General features: G+C 45.9%; 1 protein-coding gene, 2 non-coding genes and 1 pseudogene across 3 annotated transcripts; 3 read left to right on the top strand and 1 right to left on the bottom strand.

Moving 5' to 3' along the window:
- Window positions 1-2,639: 2,639 nt before the first annotated feature.
- TRNAG-CCC (transfer RNA glycine (anticodon CCC)) lies at window positions 2,640-2,710 on the top strand. Its single transcript has one exon. It is a non-coding gene; the product is annotated as a tRNA-Gly (tRNA).
- A 6,264-nt stretch (window positions 2,711-8,974) lies between these two features.
- LOC134760912 (FAM231A/C-like protein) lies at window positions 8,975-9,484 on the bottom strand (annotated as a pseudogene).
- A 2,822-nt stretch (window positions 9,485-12,306) lies between these two features.
- Window positions 12,307-14,310, top strand: LOC129059640 (uncharacterized). Its single transcript, XM_054556279.2, has one exon. The coding sequence runs from the start codon at window positions 12,764-12,766 to the stop codon at window positions 13,379-13,381; it is 618 nt and encodes a 205-aa protein (XP_054412254.1). The 5' UTR covers window positions 12,307-12,763; the 3' UTR covers window positions 13,382-14,310.
- TRNAE-UUC (transfer RNA glutamic acid (anticodon UUC)) lies at window positions 13,176-13,247 on the top strand. The gene has a single exon. It is a non-coding gene; the product is annotated as a tRNA-Glu (tRNA).
- Window positions 14,311-23,577: the final 9,267 nt, after the last annotated feature.

The raw sequence follows: 23,577 nt of genomic DNA, 5'->3' as shown, positions 1-23,577 counted from the left end.
ATATTGAAGCCTTAACCCCCAGTGTGAAGGTATTTTGGAGGGAGGGCTTTTGGGAGGTAATCAGGTTTAGATGAGGTCATGCCCACGGGATCTCCATGATGAGATCAATGTCATTATAGGAAACAGAAGAAAGACCGAAGTGCTCTCTCTCTCTCTCCAACATGTGAGGACAGAAGGAGAAGGTAGCCATCTGCAAGCCAGGGAGAGAGCCCTCACCAGGGAACTGAATCAGCTGGCAGTTTGATCTTGGACTTCTCAGCCTCTCAAACTGTGAGAAAGAAATTCCTCGTGTTCAAGCCATCCAGTCTGTGGTATTTTGTTATGGAAGCCTGAGTTAAGACAGCTGGTTCACTGGGGAATCCACTGGTGAACCCGTGAAAAGTTTGTGATATGTCAAGTAGTTTGCTGCTCCTGGATTTGAGTATTGGCAAGAGCTATTAGAATGATGAGCATAGAGGGAAGCAGGGTACAGATAATGAGGTATTAATCAGTGTACTGAAGAAATAAAGGGACATTACATGGTTTTAGGCTGAAGTTATGTGCAAATTTAAGCTGTGGAAGGGTCACTCAGCACACAGTGTGGCAAGTGAATGGTGCATTCTACACTGGCTGAATGGTGCATTCTACACTGGCTGTAGGGAGTCCAGTTGTTTGTTTGTTTGTTTGTTTGTTTTTTGAGATGGAGTCTTTCTCTTTCACCCAGGCTGGAGTGCAATAATGTGATCTCGGCTCACTGCAACCTCCACCTCCCGGGTTCAAGCGATTCTCCTGCCTCAGCCTCCCAAATAGCTGGGACTACCGGTGAGTGCCACCACGCCCGTCTAATTTTTTTTTTTTCTAGTTTTAGTAGAGACGAGGTTTCACCATTTTTTTCAGGATGGTCTCAATCTCCTGACCTCATGATCTGCCTGCCTCAGCCTCCCAAAGTGCTAGTATTACAGGCATGAGCCACTGTGCCTGGCGGGGAGTCCAGTTTTTTGTCTGTTTATGTTAATGGATGCAAGAGCTGATAGATGGAAAAGTGTGGTAGCAAAGTGGCAGTAAGCTTGTGGAGTGTCCAGTAAACTTAAACACTATGTTTTGAATTGAACTGAAATTGTTGTGTTGTGAAAATGAGAGAGTTTATCCAAAGAAAGATCTGGCTTGGCAAATAGGATGGATGGTGGTCCTCACCACTTAGATGAGGTCATCCCCGTGGGATCACCATGATGAGATCAGTGTCATTTGAAACGGGAGAAAGACCAAAGTGCTATCTCTTTCTCTCTCCACCATGCAAGGACAGAAGGAGAAGGTAGCCATCTGCAAGCCTAAGTGTGCTAGGCCAGAGTAGAAACAGGTTTTAGTGATTCTTGAAACACACAGGACAGTGCACTACTCTTTGGGAGATACCGTGCCTGGGTCTGATCATTGAGTTTTGAGGTAGAGGGTGGTACATGATGCTGACAGGGAACTCACTGGTGTGTTGAGTTTTAGCATCTGTGACTCTGAGATGCATATGAGGCCTTTGTAAATTTAGAAGTTGAGAGTAGAAAGTATAGGTTTGTATTTTAGAAAGAGATTTGGGAATAAATGTAGCTCTGATTGATATAGATCATATGCTAAGGTTTGTTGGCCACGGCTGGTGTGTGTCTTGGGTGTTGGGCAAAGAACAGAGAACAGCCAAAGCTCTGCGAGGTGAATGTGAAGGGTGATTTCCTTGGTGGGCTCAAGTTTATGACTCAGCCTGGACTTAGCTTGGCTTCTCAGCTAGAGAAGAAGCATGATTCCATGTCACAGCTCCTGTCTTTGAAAAAGTCATAATGACTCCCAGACCCAACACGTGGGGAAAACTCTGGATTTTTCTTCTCAGTTGAATGTTTCCAGGGAAAATTGAGGAAAGAAATCTCTCTAGTATTTAAACTTCACCAAAAGACTAATATGTTAATATTTTGATCGTCAATATTTCCTTAAAGTAGTCTACTCCTTACATAGCTAATACATCAAAGCATATTAACTCAGGAAATGGGATCCTCCCAAACAATGAAACATTGACGGCAAGCGCTCTTCAGCTTTTCATATCGCATATCCTTCAAATGCTTCATACATCTTCAAGCAGACAAATAATAGTATTATAATGATTATGAGACCGATCATTACTCTTTTGCCAAAAACACCAGCGACAAAAGACTAACTTAGTGGACCAAGCTTTGTTTCTTCATTATTTCTACCTTGCTTCTGTCCTTTTCTTTCCTCTTTCTTCTAATTGTGCTTTGCTTTTTATTTCCTCCCTGGATTTGAACTTTACTTACCTAAACTACCAGTTAGGTTACCTTCTCAGAACCTCTAAGGTAGCAGTTTGAGGTTGACGATGGAAGATTTAGGATTAGAAAAAAGAAACATGAATGAATTTCTGATGTTTTATTATAGGGGTTTGTAATGCAGGTAGAAAGAAAGACCTTTTTCAGAGTTAAGAGTTTGATCCGACAAATGAGCTATTTTGATATTTATAACGTTGTCTAGTAAAAGTTTCCTATAAAAACATATTTGGTTTGGATGTCTTTGTTAGCTTTTAGTCGACTCTTGAAAAACCCGCTTGGAACAGTTTCTAAGTCTTTGTGGATACTCTTTTCTCTTATCCTCCAGGCTGTTACCACGGAGAGGCATTGGTGGTTCAGTGGTAGAATTCTCGCCTCCCACGCGAGAGACCCGGGTTCAATTCCCGGCCAATGCAAGTGGGTGTTTTTCAGTTCCCTATGGCTCTTTACCTGTCTTTTACGCTGAAAATTATACTGCATAACCTAATAGTGCATTTAGGGACTTGGCCACCACAAGGTAAAGTGATGGCAACACTCAAGAAAAAGCGGCAGGAGACAAACCCAGGACCCCATGCAGTTGTTGCACTCAAACAGCTTAGCAAGATGGCAAGCATGAAGTGTTTCTGGCGAGTCACCGCAGTTTTGATACTGATACCTGTTACTTTCGTCTATTCACTGGAAGGATCCCTGCAAACCCGAAGAACCATCAGGTTCCTGATTCGCGTGCTGGACCTTGGGCTTACCGTTGAGCCCCTATGGAGAGGATCAAGAAATGACGCTCTTGGAAGGAGAGAAGCTGCAGGCAGGACAGTCACCTCAGAGGTCCAAGAGGCGTCAGCGGCCCAAAGAAAGGGGAGGTGTGTGGGCAAGAATCTGCGTGGAGATGAGGGGAGCGGCGGAGACTAGTCCTTGCGCAGAGGTGGCCAGTGGACCCTCAGGGCTGTACCCCAGACACTGTGAACCGAATTTGCTAACATCGTCAGCGACCGCGGCCTCCGCGTGTTTTGTGGGCCCATCGGTGTTCCGCGAGGGATTCCGTGTGTCTGGCAATGTGTGTCAACAGGTGTTGGCCTGAAATTTGGCCGGGCACAGTGGCTCACGCCTGTAATCCCAGCATTTTGTGAGGCCGAGGCAGATGGATCTCTTGAGGTCAAGAGTTCAAGACCAGCCTGGCTAACATGGAGAAATCCCGTCTCTACTAAAAATACGAAAGTTAGCCGAATGTGGGGGCATGCACCTGCTATTCCAGCTACTTGGGAGACTGAGGCAGGAGAATCGCTTGAACCCAGGACGCGGAGGTTGCAGTGAGCCAAGATTGCGCTGCGCTACTGCACTCCAGCCTGGACGACAGAGCGAGACTCCGTCAAAAAAGAAAAAAAAAAAGGAGCGAAAGAAGGCAGAGATGTCAATGGGACAAAGAGACTTCCCAGGAGGCTTGTTGTAGAGGCAGTGGCTGGATTCTGAGAGATGAGATTTTTTTTAAATTATGCAGCAGAATGGGGAGAGAAAGGGAGAAGCGCATGAAAGACAGAAAAGCAAGAAAATCTGCAGACATCCAAGAATAAAGCAGATAAAATAGTGTGAGTGTTTTTACATTAAAAAAATATAAGAAGTGCAATGGTTGTCAGCAGGCTTTGTGGTTGTGTAGTGGTTAATACTTGTAGTTGTGGTTGCCATAACCTCGGTTCTAATTTGGGTCACAGTAGTGTTTTCTATCCTGCGATTGTGGCTAATAGACCTGTCGTTTGCTTTGCCTTTCATCCTAGCAGCATCCAGAGAGCAGAGTAAACCTCCTGCCCTGAAGGGCGCCAGCTTCTGGAGTTTAGCCCACAGTGCAGAAACTAGGGGGCGGCCTGGCCAATAGGAAAACTTGGACATGCTCTTTGTCTCACAATTGAGCAGGAAAAATTCCCCTAGGTGAAGATGCCGCCTCTCAAGGGCCCTTTGTCTGTAGCTTCCACTGATGAAATAATGCGGTTATAGTCTTTTTCGGTAGAGAAAACAGCTGTATCAGTGGAGTTTTTTAAAAACACAAAACGAGAACGAGTTTTTAATGAGTTTACAATAAAATCTAAACTAGTTGTCATGGTCTGCACCGGCTTGCCTCCATTCCCCAACCGCTAATTTTTATGAGAACAGTAAATTATTACTATTATTATTATTTTTGAGATGTAGTCTTGTTCTGTCACCCAGGCTGGAGTGCCATGGCTCAATCTTGGCTCACTGCAACCTGTGTCTCCCAGGTTCAAGCAATGAGAACGGTAAAGAAACTACAGTTCACATAAACTGCACAAATCTTTAGGGCAATTTGTTTAGTTTTGATCAACGTCATCACCACCCAGCTCAAGTTAGAGAAAATTGCCATCATCTGAGAAAGGCCTGTTAGAGCCCCTGTCCAGGCGATTCCCACCCTGTGTCCTCTTAGTTAATCACTATTCTGATGTCTATTCCCATAGGTTACAATTGCCTGTTCTTAAAGTTCACGAGTGAATGTACATATATCTTTTGTACTTGGCCTTTTTTCTGCAGTTACGTTCAATATACTCATGAGATATATCCACGTAGTTTCATAGATCACGTCTCAATTTTGGGGTTATTGAATTCTTGTGCTCAATATTCTTATAACAGTCTTTGTGTACACTTGAGATTCATGGAAGTCCTTCAATTGCTGGGTCATGACCTGAGTATAAGTTTAACCTTAGTATAAATTGCCAGTCTTCTAGAATACTTTTTTCACCAGCGATGACAGGTGAAATGGCACCAAATTCTTGTCAGTATTTGGTGTACTAACTTTGTTAAATGTAGCTATGCTCTCAGACCAGTCTGGCCAACATGGCGAAACCCTGTCTCTACTCAAAATACAAAAATTAGCCGGACATGGTGGCATGCACCTGTAGTCCCAGCTACTCAGGAGTGGGATGTTGCAGTGAGTCAAGACCGCACCATTGCACTCCAGCTTGGGTGACAAAATGAGACCCTGTCTCAGAAAAAAGAAAAAAAAAAAAGGTATCCATACACTGGTGAGTGGTTAGTGCTATCTCAGTGTGGAATTAATTTGTATTTGCCTAATGAGCAATCCTATGAAGCATATTTTCTTATGGCTTCCAGCATATAAGAAACTCTCCTTTGCAAAGGCCTATTTGAATATTTTGCCCTATTTTATTTGGCTCAGCTCTATATTACTGATTTACAAAAGTTCTCTTATATATTCAAGAATTGAGTCTTTTTTGACTTTTTTAATTATACTTTAAGTTTTAGGGTACATGTGCACAACGTGCAGGTTTGTTACATATGTATACACGTGCCATGTTGGTGTGCTGCACCCATTAACTCGTCATTTACATTAGGCATATCTCCTAATGCTGTCCCTCCCCCTACCCCACAACCATCCCCGGTGTGTGATGTTCCCCTTCTTGTGTCCAAGTGTTCTCATTGTTCAATTCCCACCTATGAGTGAGAACATGCAGTGTTTGGTTTTTTGTCCTCGCAATAGTTTGCTGAGAATGATGGTTTCCAGCTTCATCCATGTCCCTACAAAGGACATGAACTCATCATTTTTTATGGATGCTTAGTATTCCATGGTTTATATGTGCCACATTTTCTTAATCCAATCTATCATTGTTGGGCATTTGGGTTGGTTCCAAGTCTATGCTATTGTGAATAGTGCCACAATAAACATATGTGTGCATGTGTCTTTATAGCAGCTTGATTTATAATTCTTTGGGTATATACCCAGTAATGGGATGGCTGGGTCAAATGGTATTTCTAGTTCTAGATCCCTGAGGAATCACCACACTGACTTCCACAATGGTTGAACTAATTTACAGTCCCACCAACAGTGTAAAAGTGTTCCTATTTCTCCACATCTTCTCCAGCACCTGTTGCTTCCTGACTTTTTAATGATCACCATTCTAACTGGTGTGAGATGGTATCTCGTTGTGCTTTTGATTTGCATTTCCCCGGTGGCCACTGATGATGGGCATTTTTTCATGTGTCTTTTGGCTGCATAAATGTCTTCTTTTGAGAAGTGTGTGTTCATATCCTTTGCCCACTTGTTGATGGAGTTGTTTGGTTTTTTCTTGTAAATTTGTTTGAGTTCTTTGTAGATTCTGATGAATCTACAGATGAGTAGATTGCAAAAATTTTCTCCCATTCTGTAGATTGCCTGTTCACTCTGATGATAGTTTCTTTTGCTGTGCAGAAGCCCTTAAGTTTAATTAGATCCCATTTGTCAATTTTGGCTTTTGTTGCCATTGCTTTTGGTGTTTTAGACATGAAGTCTTTGCCCATGCCTATGTCCTGAATGGTATTGCCTAGGTTTTCTTCTAGGGTTTTTATGGTTTTAGGTCTGACATTTAAGTCTTTAATCCATCTTGAATTAATTTTTGTATAAAGTGTAAGGAAGGGATCCAGTTTCAGCTTTCAACATATGGTTAGCCAGTTTTCCCAGCACCATTTATTAAATAGGGAATCCTTTCCCCGTTGCTTGTTTTTGTCAGGTTTGTCAAAGATCAGATAGTTGTAGATGTTTGGCATTATTTCTGAGGGCTCTGTTCTCCTCCATTGGTCTATATCTCTGTTTTGGTACCAGTACCATGTCGTTTTGGTTACTGTAGCCTTGTAGTATAGTTTGAAGTCAGGTAACGTGATGCCTCCAGCTTTGTTCTTTTGGCTTAGGATTGACTTGGCAATGCGGGCTCTTTTCTGGTTCCATATGAACTTTAAAGTAGGTTTTTCCAATTCTGTGAAGAAAGTCATTGGTAGCTTGATGAGGATGGCATTGAATCTATAAATTACCTTGGGCAGTATGACCATTTTCACGATATTGATTCTTCCTACCCATGAGCGTGGAATGTTCTTCCATTTGTTTGTATCCTCTTTTATTTCATTGAGCAGTGTTTTGTAGGTCTCCTTGAAGAGGTCCTTCACATCCCTTGTAAGTTGGATTCCTAGGTATTTTATTCTCTTTGAAGCTATTGTGAATGGGAGTTCCCTCATGATTTCGCTCTCTGTTTGTCTGTTATTGGTGTATAAGAATGCCTGTGATTTTTGCACAAGAAGTTTGTATCCTGAGGAGTCATTTTTAAAATAAATATGTTGCAAATGACTTTTCCCAGTCAGTGAAAAGTCTGACTGAAAGCTGTCAACTGAAAAATCACACAATTTATAAATTTAGAAGGGAGATTTTATTTTTTATAAAGAGTTACAGCCTGCAAGGTGGCCATTCTGACAGACTGGGAGGCATACACTCCTGCTGAAACCCAAAAAGTAGGATTCCAGGGAGGGGAGTGGGGAACAGGGATTTATGTTGATCTGTTGGGCCACATATACATATTCAACAGGGAATAGGAGGAGCTCTGAATATTCGTGAAGGGATCCTGCTGCATGCATGCTGAGTAAATATGCCTGTTACATGCAACCCATATTCACTTTGGAGTGGAGACAACATTTAAATACTTTATAATTAGGCCCTATGCTTCAAAAGGTGAAGCAGGGACACAAAGGCAATCAAGTGCACAGCCTCTGTAAACTGTCCAGAACCAGTCCACAGCCAGTGGTCTCTTATCAAGGGAAAGTTGCTGAAATCAGTCTCTTGTCCAATCAAAGCTGTAGTTATGGCTTGTGTAGGGAGGGCTCAGTCAGTTTATGGTAATGGGTGAGCTGCAAGTGCTTCAGCATTGCTTATCTCAAGGCCACTGCTTGTTTAGCTAGAGAAAAAAAGGAAGAAGAAAAAAAACCTGTGGCAATTAGAACATAGTTTATTCTTTAAATTGAGGGGCGCATGACTCCACCTTGCCTGGTGTGGCCTTAGGTCTTGTTTATAATACGGTATCTTACTGCTGTAAGGAGTCTGTTCTGTCAGTCTTGGGATCTCTATTTTAACAATAATGCTGGTCAGTTTTGTCTACACCACAAAAGGGAGAGAGTATAAGAGAGGTGTCTGAGCTTCCAAATACTGGGCAGGAACTCACTATTTAAGACTTCTCTGGGGTCTTCTTGGCCAAGAAGCGGTCTGTCCAGCTAGTTGGGTGGCTTCAGATTTTAATTTTAGTTCTGAAAGCATTTAATTTGATGAAATTTTGCCATATTTTTTTCTTTATATTTAAAGCCTGTTATGTTCTATAAGAAATCTTTCTACTCAGGATAGTGAATGGATTCTCTTAATTTTATCTCTCTATGAGTTCCAGAGTTTCAGTTTTAATTTTTAAATTGATGACATCTAAAATTCTACTCCTAACCAAAACATTCTTGGGAGTGACCAAGGACAACACCAAAAATCTTCCATAAATGGAAGTAAGACTTACTCCTTAAAGAACTTACTGGGATCCTGAGCTGCAGGGCACAGTGGCTTGAGTGCACCTCTGCTCTTAAGACTATTCAGAAATTGTCTTTGTGAACCCATCAGGCTGTTTCAAAATCAGCAATTTAGGGCTTGCTTGCAACATGCAGTTACGCGGCAGCTGTGTTTTGGATCTCGTGAGTGCCTGCATGCATACTTCCCCGGGAATTTTCTAAATTTGAATTCTCATGGTATTTCAAGTGGCTTAGTTATCTCTTTCTTTTGCCTACTGCCACACACATACCACCAAATCCTGCACTCCAAGCTTCTCCTTCTGCACCCTGAACTCCCAACCTCCAGTTAGACAATCCACATCTTCCCACACCTGCCTCAGGCTCCATCAGGCTGCTGTGCCTCCCGCAGCAACCAGGCCAGGGGGAATCTGGATTCCTATTACACTTCTGAGGAAGGTGATCAGGGAGCGTGGAGGATGTGGGTGGGAGGGGGTGAGGTTGAGGGCAGGAGTACACTGAGGTCTTCTGTCTTCTACCTCATCGGCCCAGGTGCTGCTCTCCCTCTGGTTGTCTGCTTTCAGCCCTGCGTGGGAAATCAAGTCTGCGCCCTGATTTTCCTGACTCTCATTTTGTGAGGAACCTAAATGGATGAGCCATCGCTCTTGTCCCACACGTTCTGTTCAAAAGGTGCCCTCCTCGCTTCTTGCTCCAGGGCCTGCCCTCTGAGCTCTGGCACTCAGGCTGGAATGCCGCCCAGTACAGAGGCTCTGCAGCCCTGCAGGGGTCTGACTGTTCCACACCAGCAGGATAAAGGCCACCGGGCATGCTGTGGTGGAAAAGCATTCGGAGGTGTGGGCTGAAGGCCTCTCCTTCCACAGTCCCTTTGAAGACCCCATGGAAGTAGGCACCCGTTTGAGGAATGAGGTAGCCCAAGGCCTGGCTTCACATGCAGGCTCTTGGGTCCCAGTGGGTCCTCTCTGTGCCTGGTATAGCCAACTGCTTCACGCATCTTACCCGGTTTCCTCTCCTCCACCACCCAAGCTCCTCCTCGACCCCCTTGCTCAGCTGTCCTCAGGACAGCAAGATTCCCAGTCCTCGGAAAAGCCCATCTCCAGTGCTTGGGGAGGGAGTTGGGTTCAGGTCCTCTAACCACAGAAGAACAGAGAACCTGAGGCAGGAGGAAATCCCTTCCCTTGCTGGGTCTCTTGGCACAGCCCATCCAGGGGTCTGGGTCAGGGTCCAGGTATCCTCTACCCTTCTATACGACCTGTATTTTTAGGCCCCCGAGGTAGGTCAACGTCGAGTCTTTCCCACTGTTCATCTGGGAACTGAAGGAATATCCCATAGGGCCCTCTCTTACTCATTAGAGACACCCAGAAAATACTCCAGCAGAAACTGGGTGCAGTGTACCAGACCACTATAATTGTAATTACAGGGTGTGGAGGTCAGATACGTTTTGTGACTATTTTGCCTCTGTCTGTGGCTTGCTTGCCTTTTCACTTTCTTAGTGGTATCTTTTGATGAGAAGGTGTGGCTAATGTTGATGAAGTCTCATTTATCATGTCTTTCTTATATTTTTTTTTTCTGTGTCCTGCTTGTTGGTAGGGTAATCTTTGCCTACCAACAAGTCACAAAGTATCCTTGAAATGCTTTATATCTTTAACTTTAAGTTTTGGTGTTTAATGCACCTGAAATTACTTTTGTGTGTAGTGTGAGGGAGAATAACATTGTTGGTCTCCCCACATCCATATAAAACTCCATTAATTGAAATGATTTATTTTCTTTTATTGAACTGCTTTTATTGAAAACCCATTTATTGACCGTATAGCTGTGGTTCAGTTTCAAGTCTCTTAACTCAGTCTGTTTATCTATTTGTCACTCCTGATGCCTTGTCTATAATAGCTTACAGTAAGTCTTAAAGTCAGATAGTACAAGTCCTTGTTCTTTTTTACACATTGCAATAAATTTTGAAATAGGTAGTCACTCATAAAACCATCACACACATCAGGATATGCTGTCACTTCATCCGTTTCTGATATGGTTTGGCCGTGCCCTCACCCAAATCTCAACTTGAATTGTACCTCCCAGAATTCCCATGTGTTGTGGGAGGGACCTAGGAGGAGGTCATTGAATCATAGGGGTGGGTCTTTCCTGTGCTATTCTCCTGATAGTGAATAAGTCTCACTATCTGATGGGTTTATCAGGGGTTTCTGCTTTTGCTTCTTCCTCATTTTCTCTTGCTGCTGCCATGTAAGAAGTGCCTTTTACCTCCCGCCATGATTCTGAGGCCTCCCCAGTCATATGGAAATGTAAGTCCAATTAAACCTCTTTTTCGTCCCGAACTCTGTTATGTATTTGGCAGCAGCGTGACAACGGACTAATACACTCTCATTTCTGAGTGGGACACATGCTCTCACTCACATATGCTGGTTGCTGACTTGTGACTGAAGATTCCCTATTGTACCCTCTGGGGACAATACATCTCCGGTTGTCTGCGGGGAGGATGAACATGCAAAAAATCCACACCACTCAGTACAGAGTCTCGATTTAGTCCCATTAGTCTGAATGGGACTAATGCCCTTATAAAAGGGACCCCAGGGAGCTCTCTCGCCCTCTTTCTGCCCCCTGAGGGTACAATGAGAAGGTGGCAGTCTGCAACCAGGTCAAAAGGCCCTCACCATAACCCTACCATGTCGGCACCTTGATCTCGGACTTCCAACCTCCAGAACTGTGAGAAATCAATTTCTGTTGTGAATCAGCCACCCAGTTCATGGTACAGTGTTACAGAAGCCCAACTAAGACAGAGATGGAATCCCATGGAGAGTCTCTAATTTGCTAAGCTGGTCATCAGGCATGATGTTGCCAGTTAGAAACAGGAAGAGCTGACATTTTGTGTATATGAAAGAAGACAGTGGACAGGCCCATTGTGTCGGCGTTGTCCGCCTTGGCAAACTGGAGACGGAAACTCGATTCACCATCGCCAGCCACGGGAGGACCGGGAGGAACTCCAGAGGAGGTTAGGTCGACTTCATGGTAACTTTAGATCCTGAAACCTCCCAGGATTTTTCTTGTCTTCCCTTTGCTCTCTCTTCTGTCTACCCAACAGGACAGGACTCGCTGCCTTTCTTTTCCGGCAGAAAGGGGTCCGTTGTGGACAGGACCAAAGTGAGCACCCGGTTTCCCCTACGTGTCCTTCCCGGCTTGGGCGTCTCGGGAGCTCAGGCTGACCCGAGACCTAACTCCCGGCGAGTGGAACCAGCAGGAGCCTGGAAGAGCGCGCGCACCGGGGTGGAGGTTGGGCGCCGGGGTCGAGAACCGCAGTCAAACCCTCTTCTTCCCGGGGCACTGCGCACCTGCCCCCGGGGATGAGGAAGGAAGTGGCCCATAAAGCTTCTCTGCAACCGAAAGAGGCCTGAAGCTCCAGGAGGGCAGAGAGGAGCCTCGTTGAGCGAACCCAGCCTCTGCCTGGCTGGCCCTGGTCAACAGGCTCAGAAGAGGCCGATTTGGAGGACAGAACGGAAGAAAACACCTAAACGTTTCGAATCTCATGATGTAGAGATGTTAAAAGCCTCCAATCCTAAGGTCCGACTGTGCGGGGGAGCGAGGGGGTCTCAAGCTGGATCAACCCCTGAGCCTTCATCTGGAGAGTCCTCTGCACAAGCTCAGAGCACGACAAGGCGCATCAGTGGTTCTCAAGAGGGGGCAACTTCGCCCTTGCACGCCTCTCCCATCACCGCTGGGACACTAGGTCACGACTAGGGGAAGCGGGGAGGGAGAATGTTAACCCCCTGGCATCTATCTAGTCAGCGGAGGCGACGGATGCTGCTAAACACCTTACAATCCACCGGATGGCCCCTCCCCTACCCCGAAGTAGCCATTCCGCAGAGGTGGAGAGACTCGCGTGAAGCTCAATGCCCACGCACTTAGCAGACGGGAAATCACGAATTGATGACCAGTCGGCTCTTGGATCGGAGGAAAAAACTCCAGCGTCAGAGGGAACTCTGGAAGTTTTGCCCGGAGCAAACGGAAGGGTGGTGTTGCCATCGCCTAAGATGGGAAAATGGCAGGTGTCACAGGTGGCAGGGGAAGGTCGGAGACCAGCTGAGGGCCCCGGAGCCTTCCTGGAAAGAGTTTCCCATCCAGCCCGTCTCGGTTCCGCATCCGTCTGATTCCTTATGATGTTGAGGGTGCTGGCGTCTGGGTCCTGTATGATGCAGAGGGTGCCCCCGTCTCACCCCGGGCGCCTCCCGTCTCCCGCCTCCTCCTGGCAACCTGGTGCGCGGCTCCGGACCTGGCGACCCACGACCGGCTGGTCACTTGCTGCCGCCTCGCAAAGGCGCATCTCTAGTTCAGTGGTGAGCTGCGGCCGGGTCGCTGCAACTCGCTCCAGGACTCGGGATTCGGTGTCCCTCGCGGAGCCCTCGGTGTGTCGCCTGCAGGCTCTTTTTTTGAAGAAAGCAGGGAGGGAATGGCCTTGTGAGAGACTCCAGGAGCAAAGAGCGACCCTCAAAAGGCCCAAGTCCTTCCAGAGCTCAGGGAAACTGTCGCTTCTGGCCGAAGAAAGGAGAGAAAGCTTCCTCCAGTGTGTCCCTGGTGGTCTAGTGGCTAGGATTCGGCGCTTTCACCGCCGCGGCCCGGGTTCGATTCCCGGTCAGGGAATTGTTTTGCACTGGCCGCCCTCCCGCAGGAATCTTCCTTCACTAGGCTGTCAGCCGGCCTGCTCCAAGGGCCAGAGGCAGAACAGTCTCCGCAGCGAGGGGCAAAGCCGGGCGAAGGAGGGCAAGTCCTGGTGAACCACACACCACTCCTATTTATCTCCGTGTCCCTCATCCGCGGAAGCGGCTTTAGAGAGCGACTGAGCCTCTCGCTCAGGTGTACACAGCCGTGCAGACATGCCAGCCCCCGTGGAGCTGCACCCAATGAGTTCACCCTCTTTCCGTCGCCACTTCGGAGACGCCTATCGGGCTGAGCTGCAAATAACTAAGAGAGAGGCCAAGCCAAGTCATGGCGTTTGTGCCAGCCCCGGACACGGACACCGGTCAGTCAGCGGAGCCTCCTCACCTCCGTTGGCAGCTAACGCGCTCGTTAGGCCTTCGGAAGAGGCGACCGGAGGCGATGCCAGCGAATTTGTTAGGGGGTGAGCGGCAGGTGAGGTCCTCGAGGGCGGTCCCGTTTGCTGATTGAGAGGTAGAGGGAGGCGATGTTCGCTGACACAACAAGGACAGCAGGTGGAGGAGGCACAGATGGAAAACTGCTGCCGGCGCCCTAAGCAGAAGGCAGGTGTAAAAATCAGCACTAAGACGTCGAAGCGATGGTACCACAGTGAAATCCCACGATGTCTACACTCTACCAAGCACTTGCGCACGCTCCCCCTTTTCCATTCAGTACTCCCAAGAGGGGTTCAAAGAACCCAGAGTCCACTGTAAGCTCAGGGGACAGCGGGAGCCAGGGAGGTGAAGTGCACAGAGGCAGCGGGCAGAACCGCGGGGGTGAGAGGGCGCGGTGGCTGCGGGGCGGGAGCCGCTGCTGAGAGGCGGCCTGGGTTGTCTTGTGGGGTGACCGTCGGTGGAATCTTTGGTGGAGAGTGGTTTGGAAGAATGGCGAGGGGCGGCAGTGGGGAGGGTGGTGACCCTGAGCGACCGGCCAGGGCGAGGAGGCTGTGCTGTCCCTGCAGGCCATGTGCTCCTTTCCACTTACCTGGCAGGGGGAGACCGTGGTCACGAAGGGGGTTCTCCCAGAGTGAAGCTTCTTCATCTCACTCTAGAGTTGCTGATCCCTGTGATTTCCTCAATGTGGGAAATGGTGTTTGTGCTGGAAGAGGCTGTGCTCTTTACCTGACATAACGGGGTTCAAGACTGACATCCCCTCACGCCCACCTGAAAACGTTTACATGGCTTCCTCGTCTCTTTTTTTTCTGTCCTAAAGTCGCCTCATCTTCACATCCCCTCATTTTTTCTTCCACACTCGAGAGTGTCTCTCTCTCTCATTAAAAGCTCCACCTAATATTTGAAATATCTCAACCAGAAAGACTGCAATAAATACATTATTTCATTCGTGGAAGGTACAGACCAGCTAGGTTGAGAGATGCTTGATATTTTCTGCTAAACGGTGAGGCATAGAGCACTTGGAAGGTTTCTCTTTGGGCCGTTGTTTGTGTACTCTTGGGTTTCCTTCTTTTCCCCAGACAGTATGGCGCTGTGGGGCCAGCGGTAAACCCTGCTTTCTGGCTTTCTGGCTGCAGATAAAGGCCGCATCTGGTGCAGGAATGAAAAGCAAACCAAAAGACACGTGGGTTCGCCCCAGTGGGTCCAAGATAGAGTTTGACTGTACCAGGATTCGGATTAGAACAGGGGTTGCTGCAGGCACAACGCAGACTACTAACCAGTACAGAATCCCAAGGCGCCCCACACCTACTGCCCATCGTTGTGCTTCCCCACCCCTCTTTTATTTATTTATATATATTTTTGAGAGACAGAATTTCGCTTTGTCGCCCAGGCTGGAGGGCAGTGGCACGATCTCGGCTCACTGCTACCTCCGCCTCTCAGGTTCAAGCGATCCTCCTGCCTCAGCCTCCTGAGTAGCTGAGACTACAAGCGTGCGCCACCAAGCCCAGCTAATTTTTGTATTTGTAGTAGAGACGGGCTTTCACCATGTTGGCCCGGCTGGTCTCGAACTCCTGACTTCAAGTGAGTGATCCACCCACCCCGGCCTCCCAAAGTGTTGGGATTACAGGCGTGAGCCATCGCCCTGGTCCCCCGATTTTTTTTATTAATGTAAAAACATTATGCGATTTTTACTTCTTTATTCTTGTTCAGCTACAGGTTCTTGTGATTTTCTCTCACATCTTCTCCCCGTTTCCCCCTCTCCTTTCTGATACATGTCCCATCTTCTCTGCATCCAGCCGGTGCCCTCTGCACGGGCATCCTGGGCTGTCCCATTGTGTCGTCCTGGTCTCCCCTGCTTCTCCCTCCTCCTTTTCACGTTTTCCCTTTTGACTCCCCTGCCTCTTTCCCGCTCCCGCCCCACCGACCCCGTCTACTGAAGCCCAGTTGATTGGGGAGTTCGGCTTCCCTTGGGCCCTACTTGGCTCAGGCTGGGGTCGCAGATCCAGGCATTTCCAGGGGCAATGGCTTCTGAAGCAGGCGAGGGTCAACGCAGGGTGAAGGCCGCCCTTCTGGCTTCAGAGTCACTCAATGCACGCGTTTCTAACGTGCAACAACACCATTAGTCGACTCCGCCTCTCCGGTTTTCTGAAGCTTTGTAGTCTGCACAGTTGTCCTGCAGAAAGCGAATGGCAACCCCTAGGGTTTAGTGATTGCTTAATCTATATAGAGATGAAAGCAAGCAATTGAGCTTGTCTCTATGGCGCAATCGGTTAGCGCGTTCTGCTGTTAACCGGAAGGTTGGTGTTTCGAGCCCACCCAGGGACGTGATTTTAAATGTTGATGGTTGTGGCCAGGTGCAGTGCCTCATGCCTGTTAATCCCAACACTTTGATAGGCCGACGTAGGGGAAGCCTCCACTGAGCTCAGAAGTTCAAGACCAGTGAGAATCCCATCTCATTAAAAACAAAAATTGCAGTTTTATCTCCTCAGACCTATCACTGTAATGAAAAGTGAAAGTCTGTTCCCTTGTGTCTTGTGCATCCCATGAGGACAGAGAGAAGAAGGTCTCCCTCCAAGCTTCCTAGAAAATAAGATCTCTGCAGAACAAACTAGCTTGTATGTATGGGAAACTAAAAGTATTTGAAGAAACAAACTTCAAAAATTCTGCCTTGCTTTCCACAAAAATTAACCCATCACAGTCTGTCTTCAAGTGGCATCATACCTCTTCACATAACTCCTCTCCCTGCCTTTATGCTATTGTCATGCATTTTACTTTACACCTGTTATAAACCTTACAATCCATCTCTATTACTTTTGTTTCAAGAGTCAGGTGTGTTTTTGTTTGTTTGTTTGTTTTTGGGTTTTTTTTGTTGGTGGTGGTGTTTTTAAGATGAGTCTTACTCTATCAGACAGGCTGGAGTGCAGTGGCACAGTCTTGGCTCACTGCAACCTCTGCTTTCCGGGTTCAAGCGATTCTGCTGACTCAGACCCCTGAGTAGCAGAGATTACAGGCTTGGGCCACCACATCTGACTAATTTTTGAATTTTTAGTAGAGAGGAAGGTTCACCATATTGGCCAGGCTGGTCTCGAACCGCTGACTTCAAATGATCCGCCTTCCTTGGCCTCCCAAAGTGCCGGGATTACAGGCGTGAGCAATCATGCCCGGCTAAACAGTCAGACGTTAAAATTATATATTTGTCTATGTAGATGTCATTTCTAGTGTCTTTTTCTTTTTCATCCAGATTTTCATCCGGTGTCAGTTTCCTTCTGCCTGGAGGACTCCTTTAACTTGTCTATTAGGTGTCTTAAACTTGCACTATCATTCACTGATGCTCTGTTCATTTAAAAAAAAAACAAACTGTTGGCCGGGTGTGGTGGCTCACACCTGTAATCCCAGCACATTGGGAGGCCGAGGCGGGCAGATCAGGAGGTCAGGAGATCAAGACCGTCCTGGCTATCATGGTGAAACCCCATCTCTACTAAAAATACAAAAAATTAGCTGGCCATGGTGGTGGGCGCCTGTAATCCCAGCTACTCAGGAGGCTGAGGCAGGAGAGTGGTGTGAACCCAGGATGTGGAGCTTGAAACCTGTCAAAAGGCATTCTTAGCCTTAAAAGAAAAGCCAGGGACATCCCTTGCCTCTGGACACTCGAACTTAGAAAAACCTTTCACCGTCTATGTGGATGAATAACAAGGGACAGCTTTCGATGTTCTAACTCAAAGGCCGAGGAATTACTTTGGACCAGTGACTTATTTCTCTAAACAGCTAGACCAGGTGGCAGCTGGGTGACCAGGAAGCTTGAGATCAGTGGCTACGGTCACTCTATTCTTAGAAGAAACCAGTAAGTTTACCTTGGGACAACAATTAGATGTCATACCACCACACTCCCACCCCTGCCACCCCATGGAGTACAGTACAGAGGGTCCTAGAGGCAAAAGTACACCAATGGCTAACAGGGGACTAGTTACTTAAATATCAGACCCTTCTGCTTGACACTCCAGATGTTACCCTGAAAGTATGCTGATTTTTAAACCCTGCTACTCTGTTGCTGGACCTCGCGTCTCAAGAAACACATCCCCAACTCATTGACTCCTGTGTGGAAACCACGGAAGAGCTTTACTCTAGAAGGCCCAACCTTGAAGACAAGCTCTTGTCTAACCCCAATGTTGAGAGGTTTAGAGATGGAAATAGCTATATTCATGAGGGAGGAAGAAAGGAAGGTTAGCCAGCAAGAAGTCATTGAGGCCAAGGGTTTACCTTCTCAGACTTCTTCTCAAAAAGCAGAATTACCTGTGCTAATTAGGGACTTCCAACTATGAAAAGCGTTAAGCTGGGCACGGTGGCTCACACCTGTAATCCCAGCACTTTGGGAGGCCGAGGTGGGTGGATCACCTGAGGTTGGGAGTTGGAGACCGGCCTAGCCAACATGGCGAAACCCCGTCTCTACTAAAAATACAAAAATTAGCCAAGGGTGGTGGTGGGCGCCTGTAATCCCAGCTACTCCAGAGGCTGGGGCATGAGAATCCCTTGAACCTGAGAGGCAGAGTTTGCAGTGAGCTGAGATCATGCCGCTGCACTCCAGCCTGGGCGACAGAGCAAGACTCCGTTTCAAAAAAAGAAGAAAAAAAAACAAAGACCTCAAGAGTCATTGTGTTGACTGACTCTAAATATGGGTTCCTGGTGCTCCATGCTCATGCAGCCGTAGGGAAGGAAAGGGGACTATCAAGAGCCAAGGGATCCCCCATACAACTTTACTCAGATCTTGGAACTTTTAGATGCTGTCCAACTCCCAGAGAAATAACAATTATTCACTGCAGGGGACACCAGAAGGGAGACACTTTTATTATTAGAGGAAATTCCCTGGTGGAAAGAGCAGCTAAGGCCACAGCTAAGGAAACCCTGGTATTTCAAGCTGCTGTGCTACTACCAGGTACTCCATCCATGTCAGTGACACCATACTATACCCCTAAGGAAATTAAAGGAACTGAGTAAAAGGCTTCCAGTGAGACCCCGCTGGATGGTTGCTAGAAAAGAACAAACTCTATTCCTGAGGCTGACAAATGGGAAATAATTAAACATTTTCATGATTCCTCGCATTTGGGACAGGATTTTCCATTCAAATTAGTTTCCTAAATATTCTTGGGAAAGGGACTGTTCCAAACTATAAAAAAAGTTACCACTCAGGAAGTCACCCCATATCCCAATCCCTGCTTAAACCTGTACAACACCAAGGAACATACCATGGCGAAAACTGGCAGACAGACTTTACCCAGATGCCACCTTACAGGGGACTACAAGATTTGCTAGTATTTATAGTCACTTTCACCGGGTGGATAGAAGCTTTCCCCATGAGGACAGGAAAAGTATTGGAAGTGTCTAAATTCTTAAAGAAATCATTCCAAGATTTGGATTACCAAAAGGTTTGCAAGGTTACAACTGACTTCCCTTCAATGCTAAGGCAACCCAGTGAGGTCATGCCTCAGCCTTACCTATCTTCACTCCTCATGGAGATCTCAGTCTTCGAATAACATAGAAAGCCAATCACGACATTAGCAAAACTCTTTCAGATTTGGGGCTTGCCTGCCCTGCATCACTATCATTGTTTCCTCGGGTTTCCCAGGAATGTACATGTGTGAGACTGCCACACGCTTATAGATCTGTTTCCCTGCAAGGATGCAGGAATATCTTGCCTGTGGCTTCCAGAGTTGGAGATACATGTAGTTGCACCACTGAGTGCTAACATTTGATTTTGGAATCAAGTGATGCATTCAGACTGGTTGCTTTCATTCTGTGGGATACATGTAGTGAACACATTCATGATTGAGTTTCCTGCTTTTAGCTGGAGCAAGAAAGATTTATAATTGTGATTTGTATGAAAAAATCATAGGCAAGGGAATGGGTGTAAAATAAACTTTATTGTCAGAGGTTTCTAAAGGCTCATGCTTCAAGGAAAACGGACATATGCTGAAGAGCTGATAAACTGTCTACAGCAGCGTTATTCTAACTTAATCTTGATTTCAAGTTCTTTCCATTTTCCTCCAGCTGCTGTTGACTCCAGTTATATATAGGATGGGGGAAAGGGGATTATCCATGAATCTAGGCATCACTGTCTCTTGGGCAGTTTTCACATTTGCAGGCTGAAGGGATGTGATTTCTACGATCAAACTATCCATTTGGAGTACAAATCTGGAGTGGCTGTGAAATTCGGTTCTCAGAGATGAGCTTGCAGATTTGGACTTTCAATTGTTCTGTTGTTTTAGTTTTTCTCATCAACTGGGGAACTGTTTGTAACTAAGTTTGTTAAAAGTAGAGAAGAGCTTTTCATAGTTCCAACATTAGTTGTTACCTGAAACAAACAAAAACACACACACATACAACTAAACAATAATATTTGGTGAGGTCTTGCTGATACCTGAGGCTGGAGTGAGAGCTAAATGGTGATACAGGCCAGGTTCAAACTGAGTGCAACTAAGTGGATAATCTCCAGTAGTGAACTACAGTCTAGAAGAAGATAGTAATAATAGATTCAAAAAAAAGTTTCCTGAAATGAACTAGCTGGCCTGTGGTTTAGGACACAGGACCCCACCCACCTTATGATTCTAAAAACCTTGCTCCAAGGCACTGCAGATGAGTTAGTTAGGTCTCTACCACCTCCTTAGCATCAATTGACTCTCCATAATACTCCTCTGGTGAGAAATAAGGGTCTTTCAACCTCCCAGGAAGGGATTTGCTTAACCTCAAATATGCACATTCAGAAATAGCTTGTCATAAGAAAGAGAGGATAGTTTGCAGAGAAATAACCCTCCTAAGTCCACATCCTATTCCTTTTAAATAAGAGAGTGGTGCCAAGGGAAGAGCCCTAGAGTGTCAAAGCCAACAGGGTGCTCAGATACCACCCAAGTACAGATCCATCTGTGGCCGTAAGGAGACAATGGTATCAAGAGGTGAAGGCCGTATGATCTGCAGGTGAAAAACCTGGGATAGGAATCGAGGCCTCAAACCTTTTCCGCTACATCACAGAGTTTAGGAGCAGTTAGAGGGAAGGCTTCAATCTGGAGAACACTAACAGGCTCTAGAGATTATTGGGTCATGGTGTCTGGGAAAGAAATAAGGATTCACAGAAAAATGTTTACAGTAAATGTTCTTTTGGGACTTTGCTTGATAAAAAGGCTGAGAAAAAGTAAAAATTTATTTATTCCCAGGCTGGAGTGCAATGGTGCAATCTCCACTCACCACAACCTCCACCCTCTGGTGTTCAAGCAATTCTCCTGCCTCAGCCTCCCAAGTAGGTGTGATTACAGGCATGCACCACCACGCCCAGCTAATTTTTTTTTTTTTGTATGTTTAGTAAAGACAGATTTCCTCCATGTTGGTCAGGCTGGTCTCAAACTCCCGACCTCGAGTGATCCTCCCAAACTGCTGGGATTACAGGTGCCAGACACCACACCTGGCCAAAAGTAAAAATTTTCTAATTGCAATTCTGAACCACTTAGGGGTTGTGAAATCAATATAGTGGGCTGCTTACTACTACAGGCTTTATTTAAATTCTAGGTAGGGTGGATTACACATAGTAAAAGATTTTTAAATACCTGATCACAGGCCAGGTGCGGTGGCTCACGCCTGTAATCCCAGCACTTTGGGAGGCCAAGGCAGGTGGATCACAAGGTCAGGAGATTGAGAACATGCTGGCTAACACGGTGAAACCCCGTCTCTACTAAAAATACAAAAAAAAAAATTATCTGGGCATGGTGGTGAGTGCCTGTAGTCCCAGCAACTCAGGATGCTAAGGCAGGAGAATGGTGTGAACCCGGGTGGGCAGAGCTTGCAGTGAGCTGAGATCATGCCAATGCACTCCAGCCTGGGCAACAGAGCAAGACACCATCTCAAAAAAAAAAAAAAAAAAAAACTGATCACAAAGAATTGTATATTTCTCACTGCATCTTGTGTTCAGAAACGTTTGAGAAACTGCTCTACATAGGCAAATTACAGGCTCAATCTCTCCATCTACCTCTTTATCTCTTCTCTATTTTCCATGCTATGCTGACAAGACCTTGAAGAGCGGAAGGCAAATTTCATCAATGGGTGGTGTTAAGCCTTTTCTATGAGGTAGCTGCACATTTGGGGCACTTCAATCCTGGTTACTTGAGATTCTAGTATAGATTGTCCTTTTCATCTCTAGCCACATGGTAAAATTTCTTGGGAGCTTTTTAAGACTATTAGTGGCTTCCACCCACCTGGAAACATTTCAATCAGAATCTCTGTGTGTAGAGTCCAGGTACTTGTGTTAGTTAGAACCTCACTAGGCTTTATAATATGACAGAGTGATTTGAAGCTACTGAGTAGACCTACACTACTTCCTACCTTTCTCTTTGTTTCTCTTTCACCATAGGCTTCTTTCCAATGAGAAAGTAAAGATTTTAGTCTCTGTTTTCAGAGTCTCAAGTAAATCACTCTCTTTCTCAACTGGACTTCCAAGGCAAAGATTTCTTTCTATTTATCTGTCTGCATTTTTACAAAGTTGGCCTTTGGTTTCCCTTTTCCCAGAGCTAATTCACCACAAAGGCGCCCCTCAATTCAAGGAGGTGGGCTTTCATGCACCTGCACCTGTCAATCATGGGACAACATTTTGCAGGCAGGGTTGCTGGGTGCTGTGGAATTGACATAAACTCCCAGGTATTGCCAGCTCTGAGCTTCAGGCAAGCTTGTGACTAAGTCACTCCAGTAGTCTGAGGATAGTCCTTACTCAGAAGGGTCTTCGGAATCAAAAGCAAACATAGGCATGAGAGGGTAAAAAAAAAAATCTCATGTCATCTTGGCTTATACCTAACAGAACTTGTGCAAGAATGGATATTAAGGTGGGCATTGTACACAGCAGAACTTAGTAAATAGCAAGTCTGGAGTTTAAGGGATAGGCTGAAGAGATTTTGCAGATTCGTAACCATTTTGCCAACTTGAACACACTTTTGTTTGGGTTTGGTTTTCTCCTCAGTGGTAAGAGCTACGCACAATAGGGTAGCTAAGATATTATAATTTGAATGAATACATTTGTATTTTGCCAAGGACCAAGATGAACTTGATAATTTCAATTTTTTAGTACTTTATTTTCATCAGTTTGAAAATTAGGACTTTTGCCCCTTTTTTGGCTTATGGCACCTTTTTGGTTTTCACACTTTCTCAAAGACCAGTAACTTAGAATCTAAATTATGATTGCTTATTCTTTCAGTACTCTAGGGGAAAGTTGATTTAATCTTGACAAAATGTATTCAATTAAAATATTTGTTCTCTTAAATCCTTTCTTTCTTTCTTTCTTTTTTTTTTTTTTTTTTTTTTGATGGAGTCTTGCTCTGTTACCCAAGCTAGTGTGCAGTGGCACAATCTTGGCTCACTGCAACCTCCACCCCCTGGTTTCAAATGACTCTCCTGCTTCAGCCTCCAAAGTAGCTGAGCCTATAGGCACATGCCATCACACCTGGCTAATTTTTGTATTTTTAGTAGAGATGGGGTTTCACCATGTTGTTCTCTTAAATCTTTGAACCTTTTAAGTTTGTCCTTCTTTTCTCCAATTTTCAATGGTGGAGTGTGGCTTGCAGCTAACTAGTATATTTCTCAGAGCTACTTATTCCTGGAGCCTGGCAGTCTGCGGGCCTGGAGGGGGAGCATCTAGAAAGCAGCCCTCTCTAAGTTGAGAATAACTATGAGAATTGTGGGTTATAAGGCTTTGAGCACCTCTGGCCTACCCGTCCTCTTTTGTTTCTACTGTGGGGTGTGACAAGAGAAGGAACTCATCTGAGAGTGACTTCATATTGTGGCCTTTCACCGCTTACCTCTGGAAATTTCATTCAGGCAAGCCGGGGGGAGTCTCTGATATTTTTCTCTGAGAGGAA

The sequence above is a fragment of the Pongo abelii genome, chromosome 1, assembly GCF_028885655.2.
Source record: "Pongo abelii isolate AG06213 chromosome 1, NHGRI_mPonAbe1-v2.0_pri, whole genome shotgun sequence".
NCBI lineage: Eukaryota > Metazoa > Chordata > Mammalia > Primates > Hominidae > Pongo > Pongo abelii.
Note: the sequence above shows the minus strand (reverse complement) of the source record. Positions and strands in the feature narration are given on the sequence as shown.